The sequence below is a fragment of the Budorcas taxicolor genome, chromosome 10, assembly GCF_023091745.1.
Source record: "Budorcas taxicolor isolate Tak-1 chromosome 10, Takin1.1, whole genome shotgun sequence".
Classification (NCBI taxonomy): domain Eukaryota; kingdom Metazoa; phylum Chordata; class Mammalia; order Artiodactyla; family Bovidae; genus Budorcas; species Budorcas taxicolor.
Genome location: NC_068919.1, coordinates 58,492,511 through 58,514,182, shown reverse-complemented (window position 1 = coordinate 58,514,182; position 21,672 = coordinate 58,492,511). Strand labels below are relative to the sequence as shown.

Genomic DNA, 21,672 nt, shown 5'->3' with positions numbered 1-21,672 from the left:
TATGGTAACAAGATGGATAGTTTCACTAGAGAAGCAGTATATATATTAAAGAAACAAATGGAATGTCTTATTCATCTTTTGTGTCACAAGTCCTCTGCAATAGGAACAACCAAGTACCTACTAAATAATATATAGGTATCTTAACTTCAACTAAAGCACTGCCTCCTTTGTAGGCACAGTATATACAGCACCTGGAGCCCACAATACTTTTAAGGAACACAAAAATGTTTAAATTTTCATTTAAAGTTAGAAGAAAAATGGATATAATAATAATGGATACATTTTCCAGTGGTCATGTATGGATGTGAGAGTTGGACTGTGAAGAAAGCTGAGTGCCGAAGAATTGATGCTTTTGAACTGTGGTATTGGAGAAGACTCCTGAGAGTCCCTTGGACTGCAAGGAGATCCAACCAGTCCATTCTGAAGGAGATCAACCCTGGGATTTCTTTGGAAGGAATGATGCTGAAGCTGAAACTCCAGTACTTTGGCCACCTCCTGCAAAGAGCTGACTCATTGGAAAAGACTCTGATGCTGGGAGGGACTGGGGGCAGGAGGAGAAGGGGACGACCCAGGATGAGATGGCTGGATGGCATCACTGACTCGATGGGCGTGAGTCTGAGTGAACTCCGGGAGTTGGTGGTGGACAGAGAGGCCTGGCGTGCTGCGATTCATGGGGTCGCAAAGAGTTGGACAAGACTGAGAGACTGAACTGAATGAAAGATGTAACATTCCCAATCATGATGATGCAAATGATGGTGACACCAAAGTCAGTGCCTCAAGTCATGTGGCCACTGTAACAAGTCCAAGAGGAAGGAACTAGCCTTAGCTTTCTCTGCCAATTAGCACCACAGTGAATATAGTCCCAACTATGTGGCAACATTTCACCTCATTACAAAGCTATTTACAAATGGACTACTTAATAGCTCATTACAAATAGCTATGACAGTCTGTAAAATGAAATTCTATATGAGGAAGATCAGCAAGTTGTGTTCCCCATCAAGAGTGGTTCAAGTAACTAATTTATTAGTTTCCCATTTAAGTATTATTTCATAGTATTTGCGCCCAAGATGTTCAATCCAAAACGACTAAGTAGAATGACTTTTGGAATGGACTTTTGCCAAAAATCAATACGATGACAAACTATTCTAAATCTAAAAGAAAACTTAAAAGAGTTTAAAGCCAAACACAATGTGTGAACATTATAATTAGGTATCATACCAAAAATAAAAACAAGCTCTGAGACATGAGATGTGGGGACAATTGGGGAAACTGAAAAAAATGGAATGTATGTTACTTGTTCTTAAATGTTACATTTCTTGGATGTGGTGACAATACTCCAGTTAAGATGGAGAATGTCCTTGTTCTTAGGAGATCTGTGCTTAAGTATTTGGGGATAAGAGTCATGATGTCTTCAATAACAAAAAGGTTTATGTGTATGCATGTGTTTGGGTGTGTGCTGGTGGCAGGGAAAGGAAAAAGAGGAAGCAAATGTGGCAAAATGTAACAACTGTAGAATTTAGGTGAAAGGTATTTGGGTGTTTATCATTCTTCCAATTTTTTTTAAGTTCCAACATTTTCAAAATTAAAAGTTAGAGGAAAATATAAAAAAATATAACGTTACAGAGAAAAGTTTAAGGTAGAAAAGGTATCTATGATTTCAACATTATGATTTAAGAGCCAGTTTCAAAATGATGCACACCATAGTTCCATCTGGAGATAATGTGGATAAATATACATTAACATATTAATAGAGGTCACTGATTGGAGCTCTCTAAATTGGGCAACATGGCACTCTGGAGCAGTTATCTCTGGACTGTCCAATTACAGTTACTTCTATTTTCTTATTTTTATTCATAAAAAATTGCTTATTTTATACATATGCATTCATATATACATAGAAATTATTTTAAAAGAGTGAAACTGAACTTATCAAAACCTCGCAACAATAGATTCTGTTGGAAACTTGTCCTTGTCAAAACTGGTTAATCTAATGTTTACATTATTAAGATAATACCAGTGACTAGATATAAATAAATCACTTGATTTGAAAAAGAAAAAATGACAAAAATAATTCTGGACTCTTAAATAAGCTTTGGAAATATGAAAATATTGCCCCAGAGGGCATAACTAATGACCTACATGTGCAAATTACACTGAGACAGATTTCAGCTCATTATGAAACTGAACATCGGAATGAATGTGTCCAACAAGTGAACAGACTGCACCAAGAAATAACTGCCTATCAAAGTGGGTTAACCAACTGTCACACATAGGATTAGAAGAAGAGTATTAGATATACTCTAATCCAGCCTTTCCTCTCTAACAAGTCTGAAATAAAGCAGCAGTAATAAACCAAATACACTTCCACTAAAGGAAAAACTACACAATAATCTGTCACTGACTAACAAGGTTTAAGACAAGATTAATACTCTCAGGTCACAATGCTGTATTTCTTAACACTAGAATACTATTTAAACTGTTCTGCTAGACAAATTACTCAACCAAAAACCAAATGTTTCTTGCCATAATGAACCTAAATTATTTCTAACCATATGATCTTAGTTTTAAGTGTTGGTGTATTCATACAATGGAATACTGCTTTACAAGAAAAAACCTGAATAACAAAATATTGATACATGCAATCACATGGAAATATGTCAAAAACCTTACACTTAGTGAAAGAAGACACAAGAATACATGCTGCATGGTTTCATTTATACTAATTTCAAAAATAGGCAAATCAACCAAATAGAAATCAGAAAGTGGTTGTGTACAATGCAGGGAAAATGAAAAAGGGGGGCATAAGGAACTTTCTGGAGTGAGAGAATTATTGTCTCTTGCTTTTTGGTGATAATTACAAATCTACATAAAATTGTCAAAGCTCAAACAGAACACTCAAGATCTATGTGGTTTTTGCTTAGGAATTAAATTTGAAATTAAAATGAATGCTAAAAAAAAATCATATTTGCTTTGTATCTCCTGAAGAACTCAATACTTACCAAGTGATTTCTTCTTACTGCAGAACATTATTGCACTTGATTATTTTTCACCAGGCCTCACAGCTGGCCTATATAAGAAAATGGGATATGTACAAAACATTAGTATTTGAGAAACACTCGTCAACCAAAAATTCCCATCATTCAGCTTTCTTCCTAGTCAAATTTAGATGACTAGGAAGTCATTAACACAACAAAGAATAACAGACTCCATTTATGAGACTTAAATCTAACCAGACAGACACAGAAAACAAACTTATGGTTACCAAATTGGAAAGGGGGAAGGGATAAATTTGGAGTTTGCAATCAAAATATACACACTACTATATATATAATATATAACCAACAAGGATCTGCTGTATAGTACATGAACCTATGTACGATGTCTTGTAATAACCTATAATGGAAAAGAATCTAAAAAAGAATGTATATATGTGTGTATATATACATATATACACACATATGTATATATACACACACATATATACACATATGTATATATACACATATGTATATATACACACATATACATACACATATGTGTATATACATACACATATGTATATATACACACATATACATACACATACATATACATATATATGTACATATATAGAGAGAGAGACCCAAGTCAATTTGTTGTACACCTGAAACAAACACACCATTGTAAATCAATTCTATTTCAATTAAAAATTTTAAGAGAGACAATTCTATATAAAAATTACCTATTTGTATTATAGCAGATATATGGAACAACTTAAAGTAAGAACAAGTATGAAATTCAATTTGGGATTAAAATGGAGCCAAATTTTCTAATGTATCCAAAACTCTGTAAATTTGAATATTACAGAGGTGATGCTCCAACACCTGCCTTTTATTTAAGTGCCAAGTGTGATTCCTTCCAGAGTCACCCAAGTCCAGGAAGTGCAGATGGTCATAAATAGAATTAAATGAAGGAGGAACATGCCTAGACACATAGTAATCAAACTGACAAAAACTAAGGACAGAGAAAATATTAAAAGCAAGAAAGAAAAAGCAACAAATAATAAACAAGGGAATCCCCATAAGACTATCACTTGATTTTTTAACAGAAACTGTACAGGCCAGAAATGACACCCCACTCCAGTACTCTTGCCTGGAAAATCCCATGGACAGAGGAGCCTGGTAGGCTGCAGTCCATGGGGTCGTGAAGAGTCAGACACGACTGAGCAAATTCACTTTCACTTTTCACTTTCATGCAGTGGAGAAGGAAATGGCAACCCACTCCAGTGTTCTTACCTGGAGAGTCCCAGGGACGGCAGAGCCTGGTAGGCTGCCGTCTATGGGGTTGCACAGAGTCAGACACGACTGAAGCAACTGAGCAGCAGCAGCAGTACAGGCTAGAAGGGAGTGGCTTGATATGTTGAAAGTCAGGAAAGGGAAAAACCTAAAATCAAGAATAGTTTACTCAGCGTGACTCTCATTCAGAATTGATGGAGAAATCAAAAGCTTTATAGACAAACAAAAGCTTAAAGAATTCAGCACCACCAAACAAGTGTTACCACAAATGCTAAAGCAATTCTTTAAGCATAAAAGAAAAGGCCACAATTAGAAACAAGAAAATTACAAAATGGTAAAGCTCACTAATAAATGTAAACATATAGTAAAAGTAGGAAATCATCTACACACAAATATGATGTCAAAACAGTAATTGTGAGAAGAGTAAAGTACAAATGCAGGCTATTTGAAATGCATTTTAAATTAAGAAACCAGCAACTTAAAACAATCATGTATACATATAGACTGCCACATCAAAACTTCATGGTAACCACAAACAAAAAATCTATTACAGATAAACACACAGAAAAGAAAAAGAATCCAAACACAACACTAAAGATAGTTATCAAATCACAAGAGAAGTAAACAAAAGAGAAAAGGAATTTTTAAAAGTCCTACAAAATCAAAAACAACTTTAAAATAGCAATAAGAACATATATATCAATAATTATCTCAAATGTAAATAGATTAAATGCTCCAACCAAAAGACATAGGCTGGCTGAATGAATACAAAAACAAGATCCGTATATGTGTTGTCTATAAGAGACCCACTTCAGATCTAGAGACACACACAGACTCAAAGTGAGGGGATAGAAAAAGGTATTCTATGCAAATGAAAATCAAAGGAAAGCTAGAGTAGCAGTACTCCTATCAGACAAAATAGACATTAAAATAAAGACTGTTACAAGACACAAAAAAAGGACATTACATAATAGTCAAGGGATCAACAGAAGAAGATAAAACAATTATATATGCACCCAACACAGGAGCACCTCAATATATTCAGCAAATGTTAACAGACATAAAAGGAAAACTGACAGTAGTACCATAGTGGAGGACTTTAGCATTGCACTTACATCAACAGAAACATCATCCAGACAGAAAATCAATAAGGAAACACAGGCTTTAAATGACACATTAGAACAGATAAATCTAATTGACATTTATAGAGCATTCCATCCAAAATCAGAAGAATATATCTTCTTTTCAAGTGCATATGGAACATTCTCCAGAATAGATCACATGCTGGACAAAGGAAATCTTGGTAAATTTAAAAAAACTGAAGTCATACCAAGCATCTTTTCCAACCACAGTGCTCTGGGACTAGAAATAAATTACAAGAAAAAACGGCAAAAACCACAAACACATAGAGGCTAAACAATATGCTACAAACACCCAATGGTTCACTGAAGAAACCAAAGAGGAAATTAAAATATACCTAGAAACATAAAAATGAAAATACCATAATCCAAAACCTGTGGGACATAGCTAAAGTAGTTCTAAAAGGGAAGTTAATAGTGATACAAGCTTAGCTCAGGAAACAAGAAAAATTACAAATAACAACCTAATCTTACACTAAAGCAACTAGAAAAAGAACAAACAAAACCCAAAGTTAGTGGAAGGAAAGAAATCATAAAGATCAGATTGAAAATAAATGATATAGAGACAAAGAAAACAATAGAAAAGATTAGAGAAACTAAAGATTATTCTTTAAAAAGATAAATAATTGATAAACCTTTACAGACTCATTAAGGAAAAAGAGGATTCAAATCAATAAAATCAGAAATGAAAAAGGAGAAATTACAACTGACAGCACATAAATTCAAAGTATCAGAGACTACTATGAATAACTATACACCAATGAAATGGACAACCTAGAAGAAATGGACAAATTCTTAGAAATGTACAATCAACTAAGATTGAGTCAGGAAGAAACAGAAACTATGAACAGACCAATTATATGTACTGAAATTGAACCTGTAATTTTAAAAAACTCCCAAACAAAAGGCAGGAACAGATCATTTCACAGGTGAGTTCTATTATACACTTACAGATTAGCTAACACCTATCCTTCTGAAACTATTTCAAAAACTGCAGAGGAAAGAACACTCCCAAACTCATTCTATGGGGCCCCCATCACCCTGATACTGAAACCAAACAAAATATCACAAAAAAGAGAAAATTACAGGTCAATATCAATGATCAACACAGACATAAGAATCCTCAATACTAACAAACCAAATCCAACAATGCATTAGAAGGATCATATACCATGATAAAGTAGGATTTATCACAGAGATGCAAAGATTTTTTAATATCTGCAAAATCAGTGTGTGATACACCACATTAACAAGTTGAAGAATAAAAATCATATGATCTAAATAGATGCATAAAAAGGTTTCAACAAAATTAAACACCCAAAATTAAACACCCATTAAAAGAAAAAAGAAAACCTTCTATAAAATGGAAAGAAAATCCTCCATAAAATGGGCATAGGGAAACTACCTCAACATAATAAAGGCCATATACAACAAATCCACAGCTAATATCACACTCAATGGTGAAAAACTGAAAGCATTTCCTCCAAGATCAGGAATAAGACAAAGATGTCTAGTCTTCACCACTTTTATACAATATAGTTTTGAAAGTTCTAGCCACAACAATCTGAGAAGAAATAAAACAAATCCAAATTGGAAAAGAAGAAGTAAACTGTCACTGTTTGCAGATGATGCAACACTATACATAGAAAATCCTAAAGATATTACTAGAAAGCTACTAGAACTCAATGAATCTGGTAAAGTTTCAGGATAAAAATTTAAAACACAGAAATCAGCTTCACTCCTATACACTAATAATGAAAGATCAGAAAAAAAATTAAGAAAACAATCCCATTTACCACTATAAAATACTTGGAAATAAACCTAGCTGAGGAGGCAAAATACCTGTACTCCAAAAACTATTAGATGCTAATGAAAGAAATCAAAGAAGACACAAATAGATCAAAAGATATAACATGTTCTTGGTTTGGAAGAATCAATAATGTCAAAATGGCAATACTATCCAAGGCAACCTACACATTTAATTCAACTTCTATCAAATTACCAATGGCATTTTTCATAGAACTAGAAAAAAAATTTTAATTTGTATGGAAACACAAAAGACCTCAAATAGCAAAAACAGTCTTGAGAAAGAAAAACAGCTGGAGGAATCAGGCTCCCTGACTCCAGCCTATTGTACAAAACTATAATCATTAAAACAGTATGGTACTGGCACAAAAATGGAACTGAAGATTCATGAAACAGGATAGAAAGCCCAGAAATAAACCTACTCATCTATGGTCAATTAATCTATGGCAAAGGAGGCAAGAATACAGTGGGAAAAAAGCATTCTCTTCAATAAGTGGTGATGGTAAAACTGAACACCTACATATAAAAGAATGAAATTAGAACATTCCCTAACACCATACACAAAAATAAATTCAAAATGGATTAAAGACCTAAATGTAAGACTAGAGTCTAGAACTCCTAGAGGAAAATATAGGCAGAACACTCTCTGACATAAATCACAGAAATATCTTTTTGGATCCCCTCTCCCAGAGTAATGGAAATAAAAACAAAAATAAACAAGTCAAACCTAAATCAACTTTAAAGTTTTTGCCCAGCAAAGGAAACCATCAACAATGTGAAAAGACAACCTACAGAATGGGAGACACTATTTGCAAATGATGCGACCAACAAAGGGTCAAGCTCCAAAATATACAAACAGTTCATGCAACTCAATATCACAAAAACAAAAACCCAATAAGCAAAAGATCTAGATAGACATTTCTCCAAAGAAGACATACATATGACCAAAAAGGCAAATGAAAAGCTGCTCAACATTGCTAACTATAAGAGAAATGCCAATGAAAACTACAATGAGGTATATCACCTCACAGTAGTCAATATAACCATCATCAAAAGGTCTAGCAGTAATAAATGCTAGAGAGGATGTGGAGAAAAAGGAACCCTCTCCACTATGGAGAACAGTATAGAGGTTCATCTAAGAGCTTAAAAATAGAGCTACGCTATGATCCTGCAATCCAACTCCTGGGCATAATTCAAAAAGACACATGCACCCAATGTTCACTGCAGCACTATTTACAACAGTCAAGACATGAAAGCAAACCAAATGTATATTGACAGATGAATGAATAAAGACGTGATGTGCACGTGTGTGTGTATGGAATATTACTCAGCCATAAGAAAGAATGAAATAATGCCCATATGCAGCAACATGGAAGTACCTAAAGAGTACCAGGTACTAAGTAAAGTAAGCCAAAGACAACAATCATACAAACATTATTTCCACATAGAACCTAAAATTTTAAAAGACACAAATGATCTTATTTCCAAAAAGAAAGAGACTCACAAACAGAGAAAACAAACTTATGATTGACAAATGGGAGAGGGGGTAGTGAAACAGATATATTAGGAGGTGGGATTAACAGACACACACGCTCAGTAGTGTCCGACTCTGCGGCCCCGTGGACCAGGCTCCTCAGTCCAAGGGATTCTCCAGACAAGAATATTGGAGTGGAGTGCGATTTCCTTCTCCAACATATACACACTCTGTATAAAACAGGTAGCCAACAAGAACCTACTGTATAGCACAAGGAACTATACTCAATATTATGTAATAACCTACCTATAAGGGGAAAGAATCTGAAAAAGTATATGTGTGTGGTATACATATATGTGTGTGTGTATATGTGCTGCTGCTGCTGCTAAGTCACTTCAATAGTGTCCGACTCTGTGCGACCCCATAGATGGCAGCCCACAAGGCTCCGCCATCCCTGGGATTCTCCAGGCAAGAACACTGGAGTGGGTTGCCATTGCCTTCTCCAATGTATATGTGCTACATAATATATAAAAGTATATGTATGAAGTAAGCAAGGAAAACATAAGAAAAATGGGACTACATCAAACTAAGAAACTTGCACAGTGAAGGAAACTATCAACAAAACAAAAAGGCCACCTACAGCATTTGGGAAGATATTTGCAAATGATACATCTGATAAGGAGTTAACATCCAAAATATACAAAGAACTCATACAACTCAACATCAAAAAAAAACCCCAACCCCACTAAAAAATAATCAGAAGACCCAAAGAGACATTTTTCCAAAAAAATACGTATGGATGGCAAATGGATACATAAGAAAGATGCTCAACATCACTAATCAGCAGAGTAATACAAATCAAAACTGCAATGAGATGCACCCCAATGTTCATTGCAGCAATACTGAAAATAGCCAAGACATAGGGAAATAACCTATGTTCACTGAAAAACAAATGGATAAAGAAGATGCACTATATATACACACACACACACACACAATGGAATGCTACTCAGTCATAAAAAAGAATGGATGGATCCAGAGAGTATCATACTAACTAAATTAGAAAGAGAAAGGCAAATAACATGATACCATGTATATGTGGAATCTAAAATATGATACAAATGAACTTAACTAAGAAACAGACTCACAGACATAAAAATCAAGCTTGTGGTTGCCAGTGGGGAAGGGAGTTGAAGAGAGATGGATTGGGAATTTGAAGTCAGCAGATGCAAGCTATTATATACACAATGGATAAACAAGATCCTACAGTATGTGTGCCGGCTAAGTCACTTGTCATGTCCAACTCTTTGTGACTCCATGGACTGTAGCCTGCCAGGCTCCTCTGTCCACGGGATTCTCCAGGCAAGAATACTAGAGTGGGTTGTGATGCCCTCCTCCAGGGAATCTTCCCAACTCAGAGATCAAACCCACATTTCTTATGTCTCCTGCATTGGCAGGCATATAGAGAACTATACTCATTATCCTGTGATAAACCATAACAGAAAAGAATATAAGAATGTGTATATGTGTGTGTGTATATATATATACACACACGTATATATATAAAACTGGACTTTGCTGTACAGTAAAAATTACATTACAAATCAACTAAATTTTTTAAAAACTACAATGAGATACCACTTCACACATGTCAGATGGCTATTATCAAAATGACGACACATAGAAAGTGTTGGCAAGGATGCAGAGAAAGAGAGTTTTCTTATGCACTTTCACTATGAAAAACAATATGGAGATTCCTCAAAAAAGTAAAAGTATATCTACCATAAGATCCAGCAATTTCACTTTGGGGTATTTTTTCACTTTTGGATATTTTTCCAAATAAAAATACTAACTCAAAAAGACATTAAGCACCCCCATGTGCATCACAGTAGTATTTACAATAGCCAAGATATGGAAGCAAATAGCCAAGATATGGAAGCAACTTAAGTACCCACTGATAGATGAATGGATAAAGGTGTGGTGTATATAAACAGTTAAATACTATTCAGCCATAAAAAAAAATGAAATCTTGTCAATTTTGATGGACAACATAGATGTCAACATAGATGGACCTAGAGGGTATTATGCTAAGTGAAAGAACAGAAAGACAAATACTGTATGGTTTCACTTATATGTGGAATCTAAAAAACAAAACAAATGGAAAATATAACAAAACAGAAACACATATACAGAGAACAAACAGGTGGTTGCAGGGATGGGGAGACAGAGGGAGGGAGAATAAGTGAAACAGGGAGATTAAGTATAAACTTCCAGTGACTAAACAAATGAATCACGAGAATGAGATGTACTGTGTGGGGCATATAGTAAATAATAACATAATATTTCTGCATGGTGATAGATGGTAACTAGACTTATTATGGTGATGATAAGAAATACTGAATCATTGTGTTGTGCACCAGGAATTACTATAGTTTTATAGGTTAATTATACCTCAAAAAACAAACAACAATCTCATAGAAAAAGAGATCAGATTTGTTATTACCAGAGACAAGGGGTGGAAAGAGAGGGAGTTGGATGAAGCTGATTAAAATATACAAACTTCCAGTTAGAAGATAAGTACTAAGCATGTAAAGTGCAACCATGATCAATATAACAGCAGTGTATGTTATGTACAAAAGTTGTTAAGAGGGTAAATCCCATGAGTTCTCACCACAACAAAAATAATTTATCTATATGAAATTATGGATGTTCATTAAACTTATTGTGGTCATCATTTCATGATGTAGGTCGAGTCTTATGCTATACACCTTAAACTTACACAGTGCTGTATGTCAGTTACTTTTCAATAAAATTGAAAGAAAAAATTATTTAGAAATAAATAGGGGGCAGAATAATGTTTCATTTTTTCCCCTACATGTGGTCTAATTTCTTTCATATGGCAAACTCCATTAAGGATTTAGAATGAATAAATAAAGGGTAACAACGTCAACCCAGTAGACCATGGACATGAACTCAGACACCTCTGCAAACACATGACAGTAAGGAGAGCTTCTGAATTCATATTCCCTAGGTTAGCAAGAGAAATGACTTGTTTGTTCCTGCTCAAAGATGTGGTGTGGCAGGATGCATTAAACACCCACGAAAGAAGAAGCTGGTCACTCATCTAAAGACCAGAAAAGAGGAAGAGCAAGGCTTATGGCTTAGCAGTTACAAGAAACGAGGATGCAAAGGAATTTCATCAACACCTATTTCTCCACTATCAATTTCTAGAATCTAAAAAGCCTGAACCATCAGCATTTCTCCCTGTTGTGCACCTAGATTTACAAGTTCCCATCCACTACAGCCAGGAAAAGCCATAGCCTCAGCAGTGCTGTGGGAATAACACCCACTGCAAGGTGTCCCTGACATGTAGGGCCATCAACACTTTCTAAGACCCACTGCTTTTCCAGGGACAACTCACTAATATTGATGAATCCAACATGAAGATGGGGTTACTATTGCTGGGTGCTGTGAGAAGCCAAGAGAGGTCCTCCAATATGACCCATCAATAACTCTTCTTTTCCTCTTCCCATGCCTTCTATGAACTGCTACAAGGTTGCCTAAAACAATCCTCCCCTCCCCTCACTGTTCCCCAACCCTAGGCAGCAGATGCCTCCAGGACAGGCCTGCTGACCAGTTACTGCTTTTCCCTGCCTTCCTTCATTAATAGGTTTCCCTGTTCCAGCCCTGACCACCCATAGACTTGGGTCCTCACTGAAGCCAGAGTGATATTGATAAACAGCATTATGTCACACCCCTACTTAAAACCTTCTAATCACCTCCTATTGGCCTTAAAAAAATTAAAAGATCAAATTCCACATGATTCCGTGGTCCCTCTGCAACCTGGACCCTGTTAGTCTTTCTACTCTGATTTCTCTCATCACTCTCCTTACAGTCCCCATTCCTCCTCGCACCCCCTCATGTCTATACTACAGAAATATTCAGCTCAGCTTTTTCCATTTGAAGGCCATGATTCATGTTGTCTCCTCTGTCAGTCATAATCTAATACCCATGGTCAATCCTTTCACCTGACTAATTTGTACCTATCTTTTCAATATCAACTCAAACTGCACTCCTAGCACTTCCTCTAGGAGCTCTCCCCTGGCCCCCCAAATCAGAGATAAGACCACTTCCTATACGCTCCCATAGAATCAAGAACTTACCATCTCAGAACCCCTATAATTCTAAAATTTATTTGCCTATCACATTAGCTGTTTTCCCTTTAGTCTACAAACTCCAGTGGGGCAGAGAACTGATCTGTCTGGACCATAGTTGTATCTTCCATATTAAATGCATGACTGGCATGCGGCAGTGCTCAATACATGTCTGCTAAATGAAAGAATTAATTTCTCAGTTTCTATGAGCAATGAAGTAAAAGCTTCCTGATACTAAAGGCATCTCCCTTTTAGCAACTGTCTCTTCCTAGACCCCAACTGCAAGTTCAAGAAAGTTTTAGATCCTCCCAAATTGGGAACCTTTGTGGCTTTCTTGGCCTCTCTCTCTCTGGCTGGTAGCTATTCTCCTGTGCAACCCCACCTCCAGTCTAGGAAGAACCTCAAAGAATGAGAAGTATTTGGTTAGCAATAGGAAGAGCGTTGCAGGCAAACTGAATAGCATGAGAAAGGAGAAGGAAATTTGCACATCTCTGGGAGGAGAAGGGCAAGAGGAAGCACCCTGACTCTAAAAGAAGATGCACAAAAAGGATTTTTTTTTTTTTTTTTTTTTGAGAAAAAGACTTTCTGTGAGAAAAACATGGACAAAAGTGGGTTTTTATCCATGAGGAGCTATTTTTGTTCCAACAAAATTTCACAACAGATACAAAATGTGGACATGGGAAAGGATGAATGGATTCAGTGACAATGACACCTCGATCTGATGGCCCCATCTGGCCAGTGGGTTTTAAGGCTCATCAGAAAGTTCTAAGTCAACTTGTTAGGGCTTGAAAACTCTCTGGAGACTAAGTTAACATATTCTGTTTTCATGAGCTCAGAGTCCCTCGAGCAGGTAAAAGGAAGAACAGTTCTTTAAGCAGGATGGCAAAAGGGACTCTCCACCCTGACAGGTGCCAATGAGAATGCAGGCAAGAAGAAGAAATTTAATCTCTCAGGAAGTTATTAGGAGTACTGGCCATTGGCCAACATTTTCTTCCTTTCTCCTTCTTGGTTTGCTAGATCGCTTTGAGGGATTAGCACTAACAGATAGCCAGTACACAGGATGAACGTAATATATAGTTGTGCAATAAAAGGTAACTAAAGAGAAAATATCCATGTAACCCCTTCCATCTCTTATTTTAGATCTTCCTACAAGCACTTTGCATTTTAAAATCCCCAGACAATTAAGCACAAAGCAAAACCATATCATTTCTAAAATTACCTTTAAGCCTTACAATTATTTCAATGCTTTTAATTTCTCTAATAACAACTTCCAAAATATCTTTAAAACTTTTTATTTTTAATATAATGAATAAATCTTTTTTAAATTTAGTCATTTTTGCCTTTGTAGAAAATATGCTCTATTTCATATTTAATGCAGCATTTCTCTGAGGTTTGTGAAAATTGTTCCTTATTAATGATCTTATCCAAGTGTTTTTACTCTCTAAAACATGTGGTTATAACAAAAATTAAGAATTCAAGTCCACGTTTCCTCCAATCCAATCTTTTCTTTATAATAACAACAACCCAGATATATCTAATGGAGTATTCATAGTTGAGGAAGTAAATTTTAGTTCTTTTATTGTCATATTTATCAATTCACCAAAATACCCCAGCTGACATTCACTGATGTTAGAGAAAAGAAAAAGCCATTTTCTATTGAACTTTCAGATCAGTGAGGGTCTAAGGAAATAGACTGGGGGGAAAAAACAAAAAAACAAAAAAACAGGTGATAAAGGATTTGCTAAAATAAAATCTAGTTTAGGATTTTGAAATTCAACCATTTACAAGTGCTGAAGCAAACATTATTTACATAAAAACATTGTTCCTTTTTTGAAATCACCCCAAAGCAGAAGAAATGGAAGAAGGTAAGTCGCTGAATAGGTTTTATCTTACCCTTGCCTTCATCTCGTGCAAGGGGTTAAGATGCTGGTTTTCGTGTGTCAAAGTCTTGCTGGATTTTTATAAGAAAGACAGGTCTGGGGAAAGTAGGAAGAGAGAGAAATGTAACCCAAATAATAGCTAGGTACTTTACCTATATTCATTTATGTGAGTACTCTTTTAGAAAAGATTTAGAGTGATGCTTGCATGAAGAATTTGATTTTTTTTTTTTAATTTGAAGTTCAGGTTTTGAATCTTGGTCACAGAATGTAATTCTTCTAATAGAAAAAAAAAAATGGCAAAGTCAAAAGAAAACCCCAGTTTGTTTAGGGAAAATAAGAAGTTGATTTCAGATACCTTGAGATTAAGGGCCATAAAAAGATATCCAAGTTGGAAATGCTACTCAAGCAGCTGTTGCATAAGGGGGAATACTGGTCATATTATGATTCCTCATAGAGGTCCCTACTTTACAATTAAAATGGGTACACTAGGGTGCAGGTGACTCAACACTTTAAGTAAAGGATTAAAATGGAGTTTCTCTTTAAAGATCAGAGGCCATTCAACAATCAGATTATTATAGGTAATTCCCCTTGCTCCAATTCCACAATCGCCAAGCAACCTGCTGATAACAACTCGCTTTCCCACAGAAGTCTGCCTACAGGGAAGGAATACACTAGCCACGCATGCTGAAGTGAACATTCTGGTCCTCCTGACAGTTCCACTGTACATTTTCAATTAATAAATTGTGGTTCATCTGTCTAGATCATCTGTCTCCTGAGCTATATTACTCTGCCCCAGAAATGTAGATCTGTTTTCGGTATGCTGTTAACTTATGGTCTAAAGTATACAGGACAAATGACCCACCCTGGCCATAATAAACTCACCAACAGGCCACCAAGGGCAGGGCCAGCTGATCTGCTCAAGGGGCAGCAGGATGTGGTGGCTGCAAGCTTGTCTTTTACAGTCAAAGAAACTGACCTTGGATTCCTGCTTTTTCCACCAGCATTACAGAATCCAGGGCAAGAAAGCTGTCTAAGCCTCAGAACATACCTGGACAGGTCGTTGGGAAAAGGGAGCTCATTATATAGCGATCTTGAAGGCAATCCTCTGAACGTCCTCTGTCAAAATGTCTAAATAAACATTAGGATAAAATGAGGACAGTAAGGGTAACTCCTGTAAGACATTCTGCAGCAAAGGAAGTAACTGCAACTGGGTAATGAGACTTTAAAGAGAAGATGTATTTACAGTGGGGATCCAGGGCCATAGCGATAAATTGAGGGAATAAAACCAGTAGGAAGGGAGAATGAAAATATGAGGGAGGGGGACAGCAAGACAAAGGAATCAGAGGAGACTAGAAAAGGGGAAAGGAAGGGGTGGAGCAGTTGGAGAAGGGACAGGAGGAGCAGCTGAAGCCAGGAAAGTAGGGCAAGCAGATTCCTGGCAGCTCTCCTTTCTCGCCAGAGTGCTGCCAGGGAGCACCCTCAGCCTGGCTTCATCTCAAGGTCAAGGGAGGAACAGGGGTGTGCCCGAGGAGGATCCTCTACATCCTTTGCGCAGTGCATCCTCTCCAGTTCTCAGAACTCAGCAACAAGACCCCAGAGAGCTTCAAGGAGCCCAACTCAGCCCTCACCCCTGTGAGATCTCTACCCCCCCCAACCGTCTGTTCTCCTGTCTCCATTCTGCTCTTGCCTCCCTCTCTCCCCAGGTCTGCCTCCTCTTCCTCTTGGGAGGCACTGTCCTGAACAAGACAGACTTTCTGGAGAGCAGACCCCAATCCGAGCTCAGCCACTTTCTATCTAGTGTCACTCTGACCAGGTCACTTACCCTTCCTAAGACTCACTCTCCGAATCTGTAAAACAAAAGAAATAATGCCTTCCTCCCAGGGCTGTTGTGAGAATATACAGCTCACTCCATAAAAATGTGATCCCTCCCCCTCCTTCCTTCCTCCCCATCTGTCCTCTCTCCTCCTACTCCCTCCCCTTTTCTCTGCTTTCACTCTCTCAGTTTCCTTTCCCTGTTTCCTTCTCTTTCACTTTCTCACTAAGGCACTTGCCTTCCAACCCAACCCACCTCCTTTCTGAAGACTAATCCACCAAGAGAGAGGGGAGGTGGGCTGAGGCTAGGTGAGTGGAAGAACCCCTCTGCTTCAGCAATAGTGGGGCCTAAGGATGGGAAGAGGGATGGCAGGATTAGGGAGTTAGCCCCTTCTTTCCTCCTCTGCTGTCCACCTTCTCTGGTCCTGCTCCTGCCCCTATTCTCCCTCTGGCCCTAGGTTCCCAGAAGCTCAAAAGCAAAGCTTCAGCGAGTCCTCCCACCTCTGGACGTGGTGACCTTGCAATCATATATGCTGGCAACACTGCCTATCAGCCCAAGGATATTCCCCCTGCTCCAGGCCTCTAAGGGATGGGGTGGGGGAGGGAGCACAGCTCTGAGACTCCAGGGAAGGGATATTTTTCGTCCAAAAGGGAAATCTCAGCCTTTGGAGGTTAGACCAATGATGAATAAAGTAAAGAATAAGCCCAAGCCTCAGTCCTACATGTGTGCAGTTTTGACTATGAAGTGAGAGTAGGAGGTATAGATAATGTTATCATCATATTTGGTGTCAGTGACAACGCCAGCACCCATAGGGCTTGCAGAATGAAGATACTGGGCAAAAATAAAAGTAAAAAAATTTAAGCCAGTCTGTGTATGTGTTTGTCAAAGTGATGGTTAGCACATACAAATGTATAAACTGCCTACCAATTATATCTAATTACCATGCCTCAACAATAAAGTATTTTATTTCCCATATAATATATATCAGATTGATGGTGTTGTGAGTTATTATGTTGGCACTGAAGTCTGTTTATATTCTGTTAGGCATGCAGCTGTTACCCAGCCACAGAATACTAAAGTGGTGGGAACCCTGCTTCCTTTTTCCTCTTGTTTATGTCCTGCTTATTTTCCAACAGTTTCCTCTTCTCTTTCCTTTCTCATCCTTTCCTCATCTGCTCTCACTGCCTCTCTTGTGCACTTTCAAAACCCTTTTCCTCATCCTGCCCTTTATCAAACATGCCTCCCCCGGCTTCTTCTTTCCCCTTCTCCATTAGCTTGGAGCCAGAGGACCGGGTTTGATCCTGTTGGCTCTCTCCTTCCAGCAAGTTCCCCTCCATTCTAAGCCCTGGTTTTCTCATCTGTAAACAGAGACAATCAGCTAACTCATGGGATCATTTAACGAACTGAGGTCATGCCTGTAAAAAAAAAAAATTAGCATAGTGCCTCCTAATACAAAGTTAAACACTCAAAAAAGGAAAGCTATTACTTTAATTTTTCTTAAATATATCCTTAACTCTATATATGTAGAAAACCTCCTATCAAATTTGAGAGCATCTCTACTGACATTCAGTCATCAAGCACTTATCAGACACCTGTTCTACATCAAACTTGGGCTGGGTAGAGGGATGCAAGGATCATTTCTTCAAAAGCCAGGAGTCTGGGGTAGATGAGATCATAAACATAGAAACTTCAATATTGCAGGTCTGTGTCAGAGGAAGGGACTGAGAACCACGGAGACAGAGGGAAGGGGGTCACCAAGCCTGCTTTGCAGAGTCAGCTACGATCTCACACATGGTAATTCCCAGTCAAGTCCTGAGTTTGCTCAATAAAGCAAGGTAAGTACAAGCAAAAAGAACAGCAAGTGGAAAGACCAAGTATTGTGAAAGGGAGCAGTGACGTCATGGAACCAGATTACAGGGAGCATGGAGGAGTGTGGTGTGTATGGGGCTGGCAAGATAGGTAAGAGATGGAGTCTGAAAGAAGTCATCAATGTCAGCATTATCACTCCCATCCACTAAGTACCTAGCCTCATGCTAAGCACATGTTAAATGTAACCTCTCATTTAATCCTCACCAAAATGTTATGGGCAGGAACTATTGTTCTCCCATTTGATAGATGAAGTGACACAGGACATTGTTACAGTCAAGATCTTGATAGATCCCCAGGTATTGGGGAGGCAGAAGTGTTCTCTCTGCAGAAAGGTATGCTTAGAATTTAGGCTCCCTTGTCCACTGTCATTGCTTCCTTGTGTCCCTCTATGTGAGTGCAAGCTGACAGAGTTTTTAGGAAGGTTTTACTCTCACAGCCAAGAACAGGAATGGAAAAAGACGGGGGGATAATGACAACAGGTAACGGAGCTGGATTCTAGAAATGTGTCTGCAGTTGAAACTGACAAATGTTAAAAATGGTCCATATGCTGGGTCACAAAGCAAGAAAGAATCTGGGATGACTTCTGAGTTTTTGGCTCAGGACAAGAGAGGATAATTAATGAAAATGACAAATAGAGCAGTGAAAGGAGAAGGCAGAGGAGCCGGAGCAGGAATTGAGGTGTGACAATAATTAAGTTCACTTTGAGCATACTAGGCTTGAAATGCCTCTTGATCACTGAAAATAGCCTCAGCACAAAAGAGAAGAGACCAATTTGTAGACTTGGAATCATCAACATATAAGGAAGCACTGAAGTCATGGGGGATGAATGATCTCATTCAGAAAGAAGAATAATGAAGAGAAGTGAGGAGAGGCCAGCGGGTGAGGATGAGTCAGTGAGAGGACGAGGACAAGGTCCAAGGGAACACCCAACATCAAAAGAAGGTTCACAGAAAGATATATTGAAACAAAACGCTGTAGCTTTCCTCCTACACCCTCTTCTTCAGGGCATCCAGCACTGAGGCTGGTGCAGGGTAGGCAGGTGCTCAGCAAACTAACACTGAGTGAAGAAGAGGAGAGAAAAGAAAAAGGTAGCCTCAAATTAAGGAAGGACCATTTCCAAAACTACAATGATCAATATTTAATGTTTATATTTAACATTTAATTAGAATTTTATTTGTCAATATTGCCAAGAAGTAAGACTTGAGGCATGCACTACAAGCGTGGAGCATTTTGAGGTTACAGTGTTTTCCCTGACGTCTCTTGAGAAATCCTGAAAGCAAATACTAGCATCTGATTCCTGTACATGCTGTGCAAGCATCTAGTATACACACATTAAGAAGTTTTATTTCAAGGACAGTAGCAGTTTATTTGAAACAATAGGTTAAGTTTCTTTTTCCTACTAAATGAAAATTTCTAACGTATCATATAAGAAAAAAACAAAATCCTTCTGAGCACAAAAAATCCTCCAATGACACATAAAAATCACTTGGCTCCTCATTTTTTAAAGATACATCATGATGATGAAACGATATAAAAACACAAGACAGACAAATATAGGTCTCAAAATTCTAGGTCTCAAAATCCCTCTGAATTTACATTCTGCTGTAAAGGCAGGCAGGGAACAACACAGGTGAGGTGGCTGGTCTGGAACACAGGTGTTGGTAATCCCATACACGATCCCATATCTCCTCATCTCCTTTCTGATAAGTTTTCAGCCCCTATTTAATGTTTCTCACTCATCTCTTTTCTTTTTTTCAAAACAGCTCATTGTTAACTAGGGATATGAGACTCTCTCATGTCTATCAACAAAACTAGAAGAATCCATTTCTCTGTTCATAGAAATCTCAGTACTAGAAACATATCTACCCCTTATGCCTTAAAGGGAGAGTTTAGTGACAAACTGTTTATGTCCAAAGGAAGAATTGATCATAAAATGAACAATATCTTGAATAGGTGCATCAGTTATGAGCCCTCTGGGAGAAAAAAAAAAAAACTAAAACCAACTGTGGTCAAAGGAAGTGACAAGTATCCAGAAACCAAGAAAAAATGCTGCACGGATGTTTCTCCACTAGCCATGTAATAGATGATGTTAACAGAATCAACATTTGAACTTCAAAGGAAAAAAAGAAAATGTCCTATTTTCCAAATCCAACTAACTTCCCCCCAAAATTATTTTTTAATGAGAGGAGAATAATAAAGACTGTTTGCTAAACTTCAACACACAGAAAATAAAAACAAAACAGTAACCCGGAAAAGAGAAACAAAAAGCACCAAACGAGGCAGAGCTAACTCCCTCTTGGTCCCAGCAACCTTTCAGTGCTCCCCAGACTCACCTCAGCCTTGACCTAAGCCTCTCTTCACAAAGGGGAGATTGCCCAGCAGCGCAGCAAGATCAAACAGGTACCCATTCCGTGACCGTATCAGTGAGAACAATGAGAAAAGCCAGGCTATTCTGAAAGCTCTAGTAATTACATAGAAAACAAACCGGGTCTCTAGGGGACATTCTTGAAAATCTGAGATCAACTCCCGGAAAAACACTCTTGGCCGCTTACCACTACCGGAAGCTGCTCGAGGTAGATCAGAACTAGCATCTCATCAGAAAAGGAGGAAGGAGTTGCAGGGAAGCAGCTTCACTACCAGTGAAGAACAGAGGGAGCAAAAAACAGTCCTTGGAAACATACCAAAAGCCCAGAAGAGTTTCTCCTGGAAGAGTTGCCTGTTGCTACTCCCAGGGCAGAACTGGTTAATCTTGGAAAAACAAAAGGGAGCTCCCTAGAGGCTGGCTTCCCCAGGATGGCTTTTTCTGTAGGAATCAAGAGTTCAGAAGAACAGAAGCAGATAAGGAAAGGGGTCACCATGGCTTCGAATTATCAAACTTTTATCAACCCTCGACTGAGGAAGATAAGCAAATATCTTTGGAGTTGCTACATGTTTTTGCCAGAGTTGAAGGAATTAGCAATGTCAATTTTTAAAAAAAAATCATTAGAAGGGGACTTCAACTCTCTTATGCATGAAAGCTAAGCACATTCAAGCAACATGTAACATGCAGAGTGAGGACTTCTTTTTTTCCCCAACATCCTTAATTTCAGCTCAGAGGAAGCAAACCATTAACCCTAAGGATGCTGAAGAAAAAATGCACATGGAAACAGATTTAAACCTCTTAGTTTAGAATCACTTAGAGAGGGTTCTGGTTGTTGCGCTTTTTTTTTTTTTCTTAAGAGTGTTCTGGTTTTTAACATGGGATTAGATAAAAACAAAATATT

At 37.8% G+C, this 21,672-nt stretch overlaps 1 protein-coding gene across 1 annotated transcript in view; it reads right to left on the bottom strand.

Annotated features, from left to right (window-relative positions):
* The window catches only part of ATP8B4 (ATPase phospholipid transporting 8B4 (putative)), a 284,625-nt gene extending 263,358 nt beyond the window's left edge, over positions 1-21,267 (bottom strand). Inside the window, exons 1-3 of the mRNA XM_052647369.1 lie at positions 21,091-21,267; positions 17,723-17,898; positions 15,776-15,855 (exon numbers count right to left, since the gene is read on the bottom strand). Of these exons, the coding sequence (XP_052503329.1) occupies positions 15,776-15,855; positions 17,723-17,898; positions 21,091-21,267 (433 nt within the window). The remainder of the gene's footprint in view (positions 1-15,775; positions 15,856-17,722; positions 17,899-21,090) is intronic.
* Between the last annotated feature and the right edge of the window lie 405 nt (positions 21,268-21,672).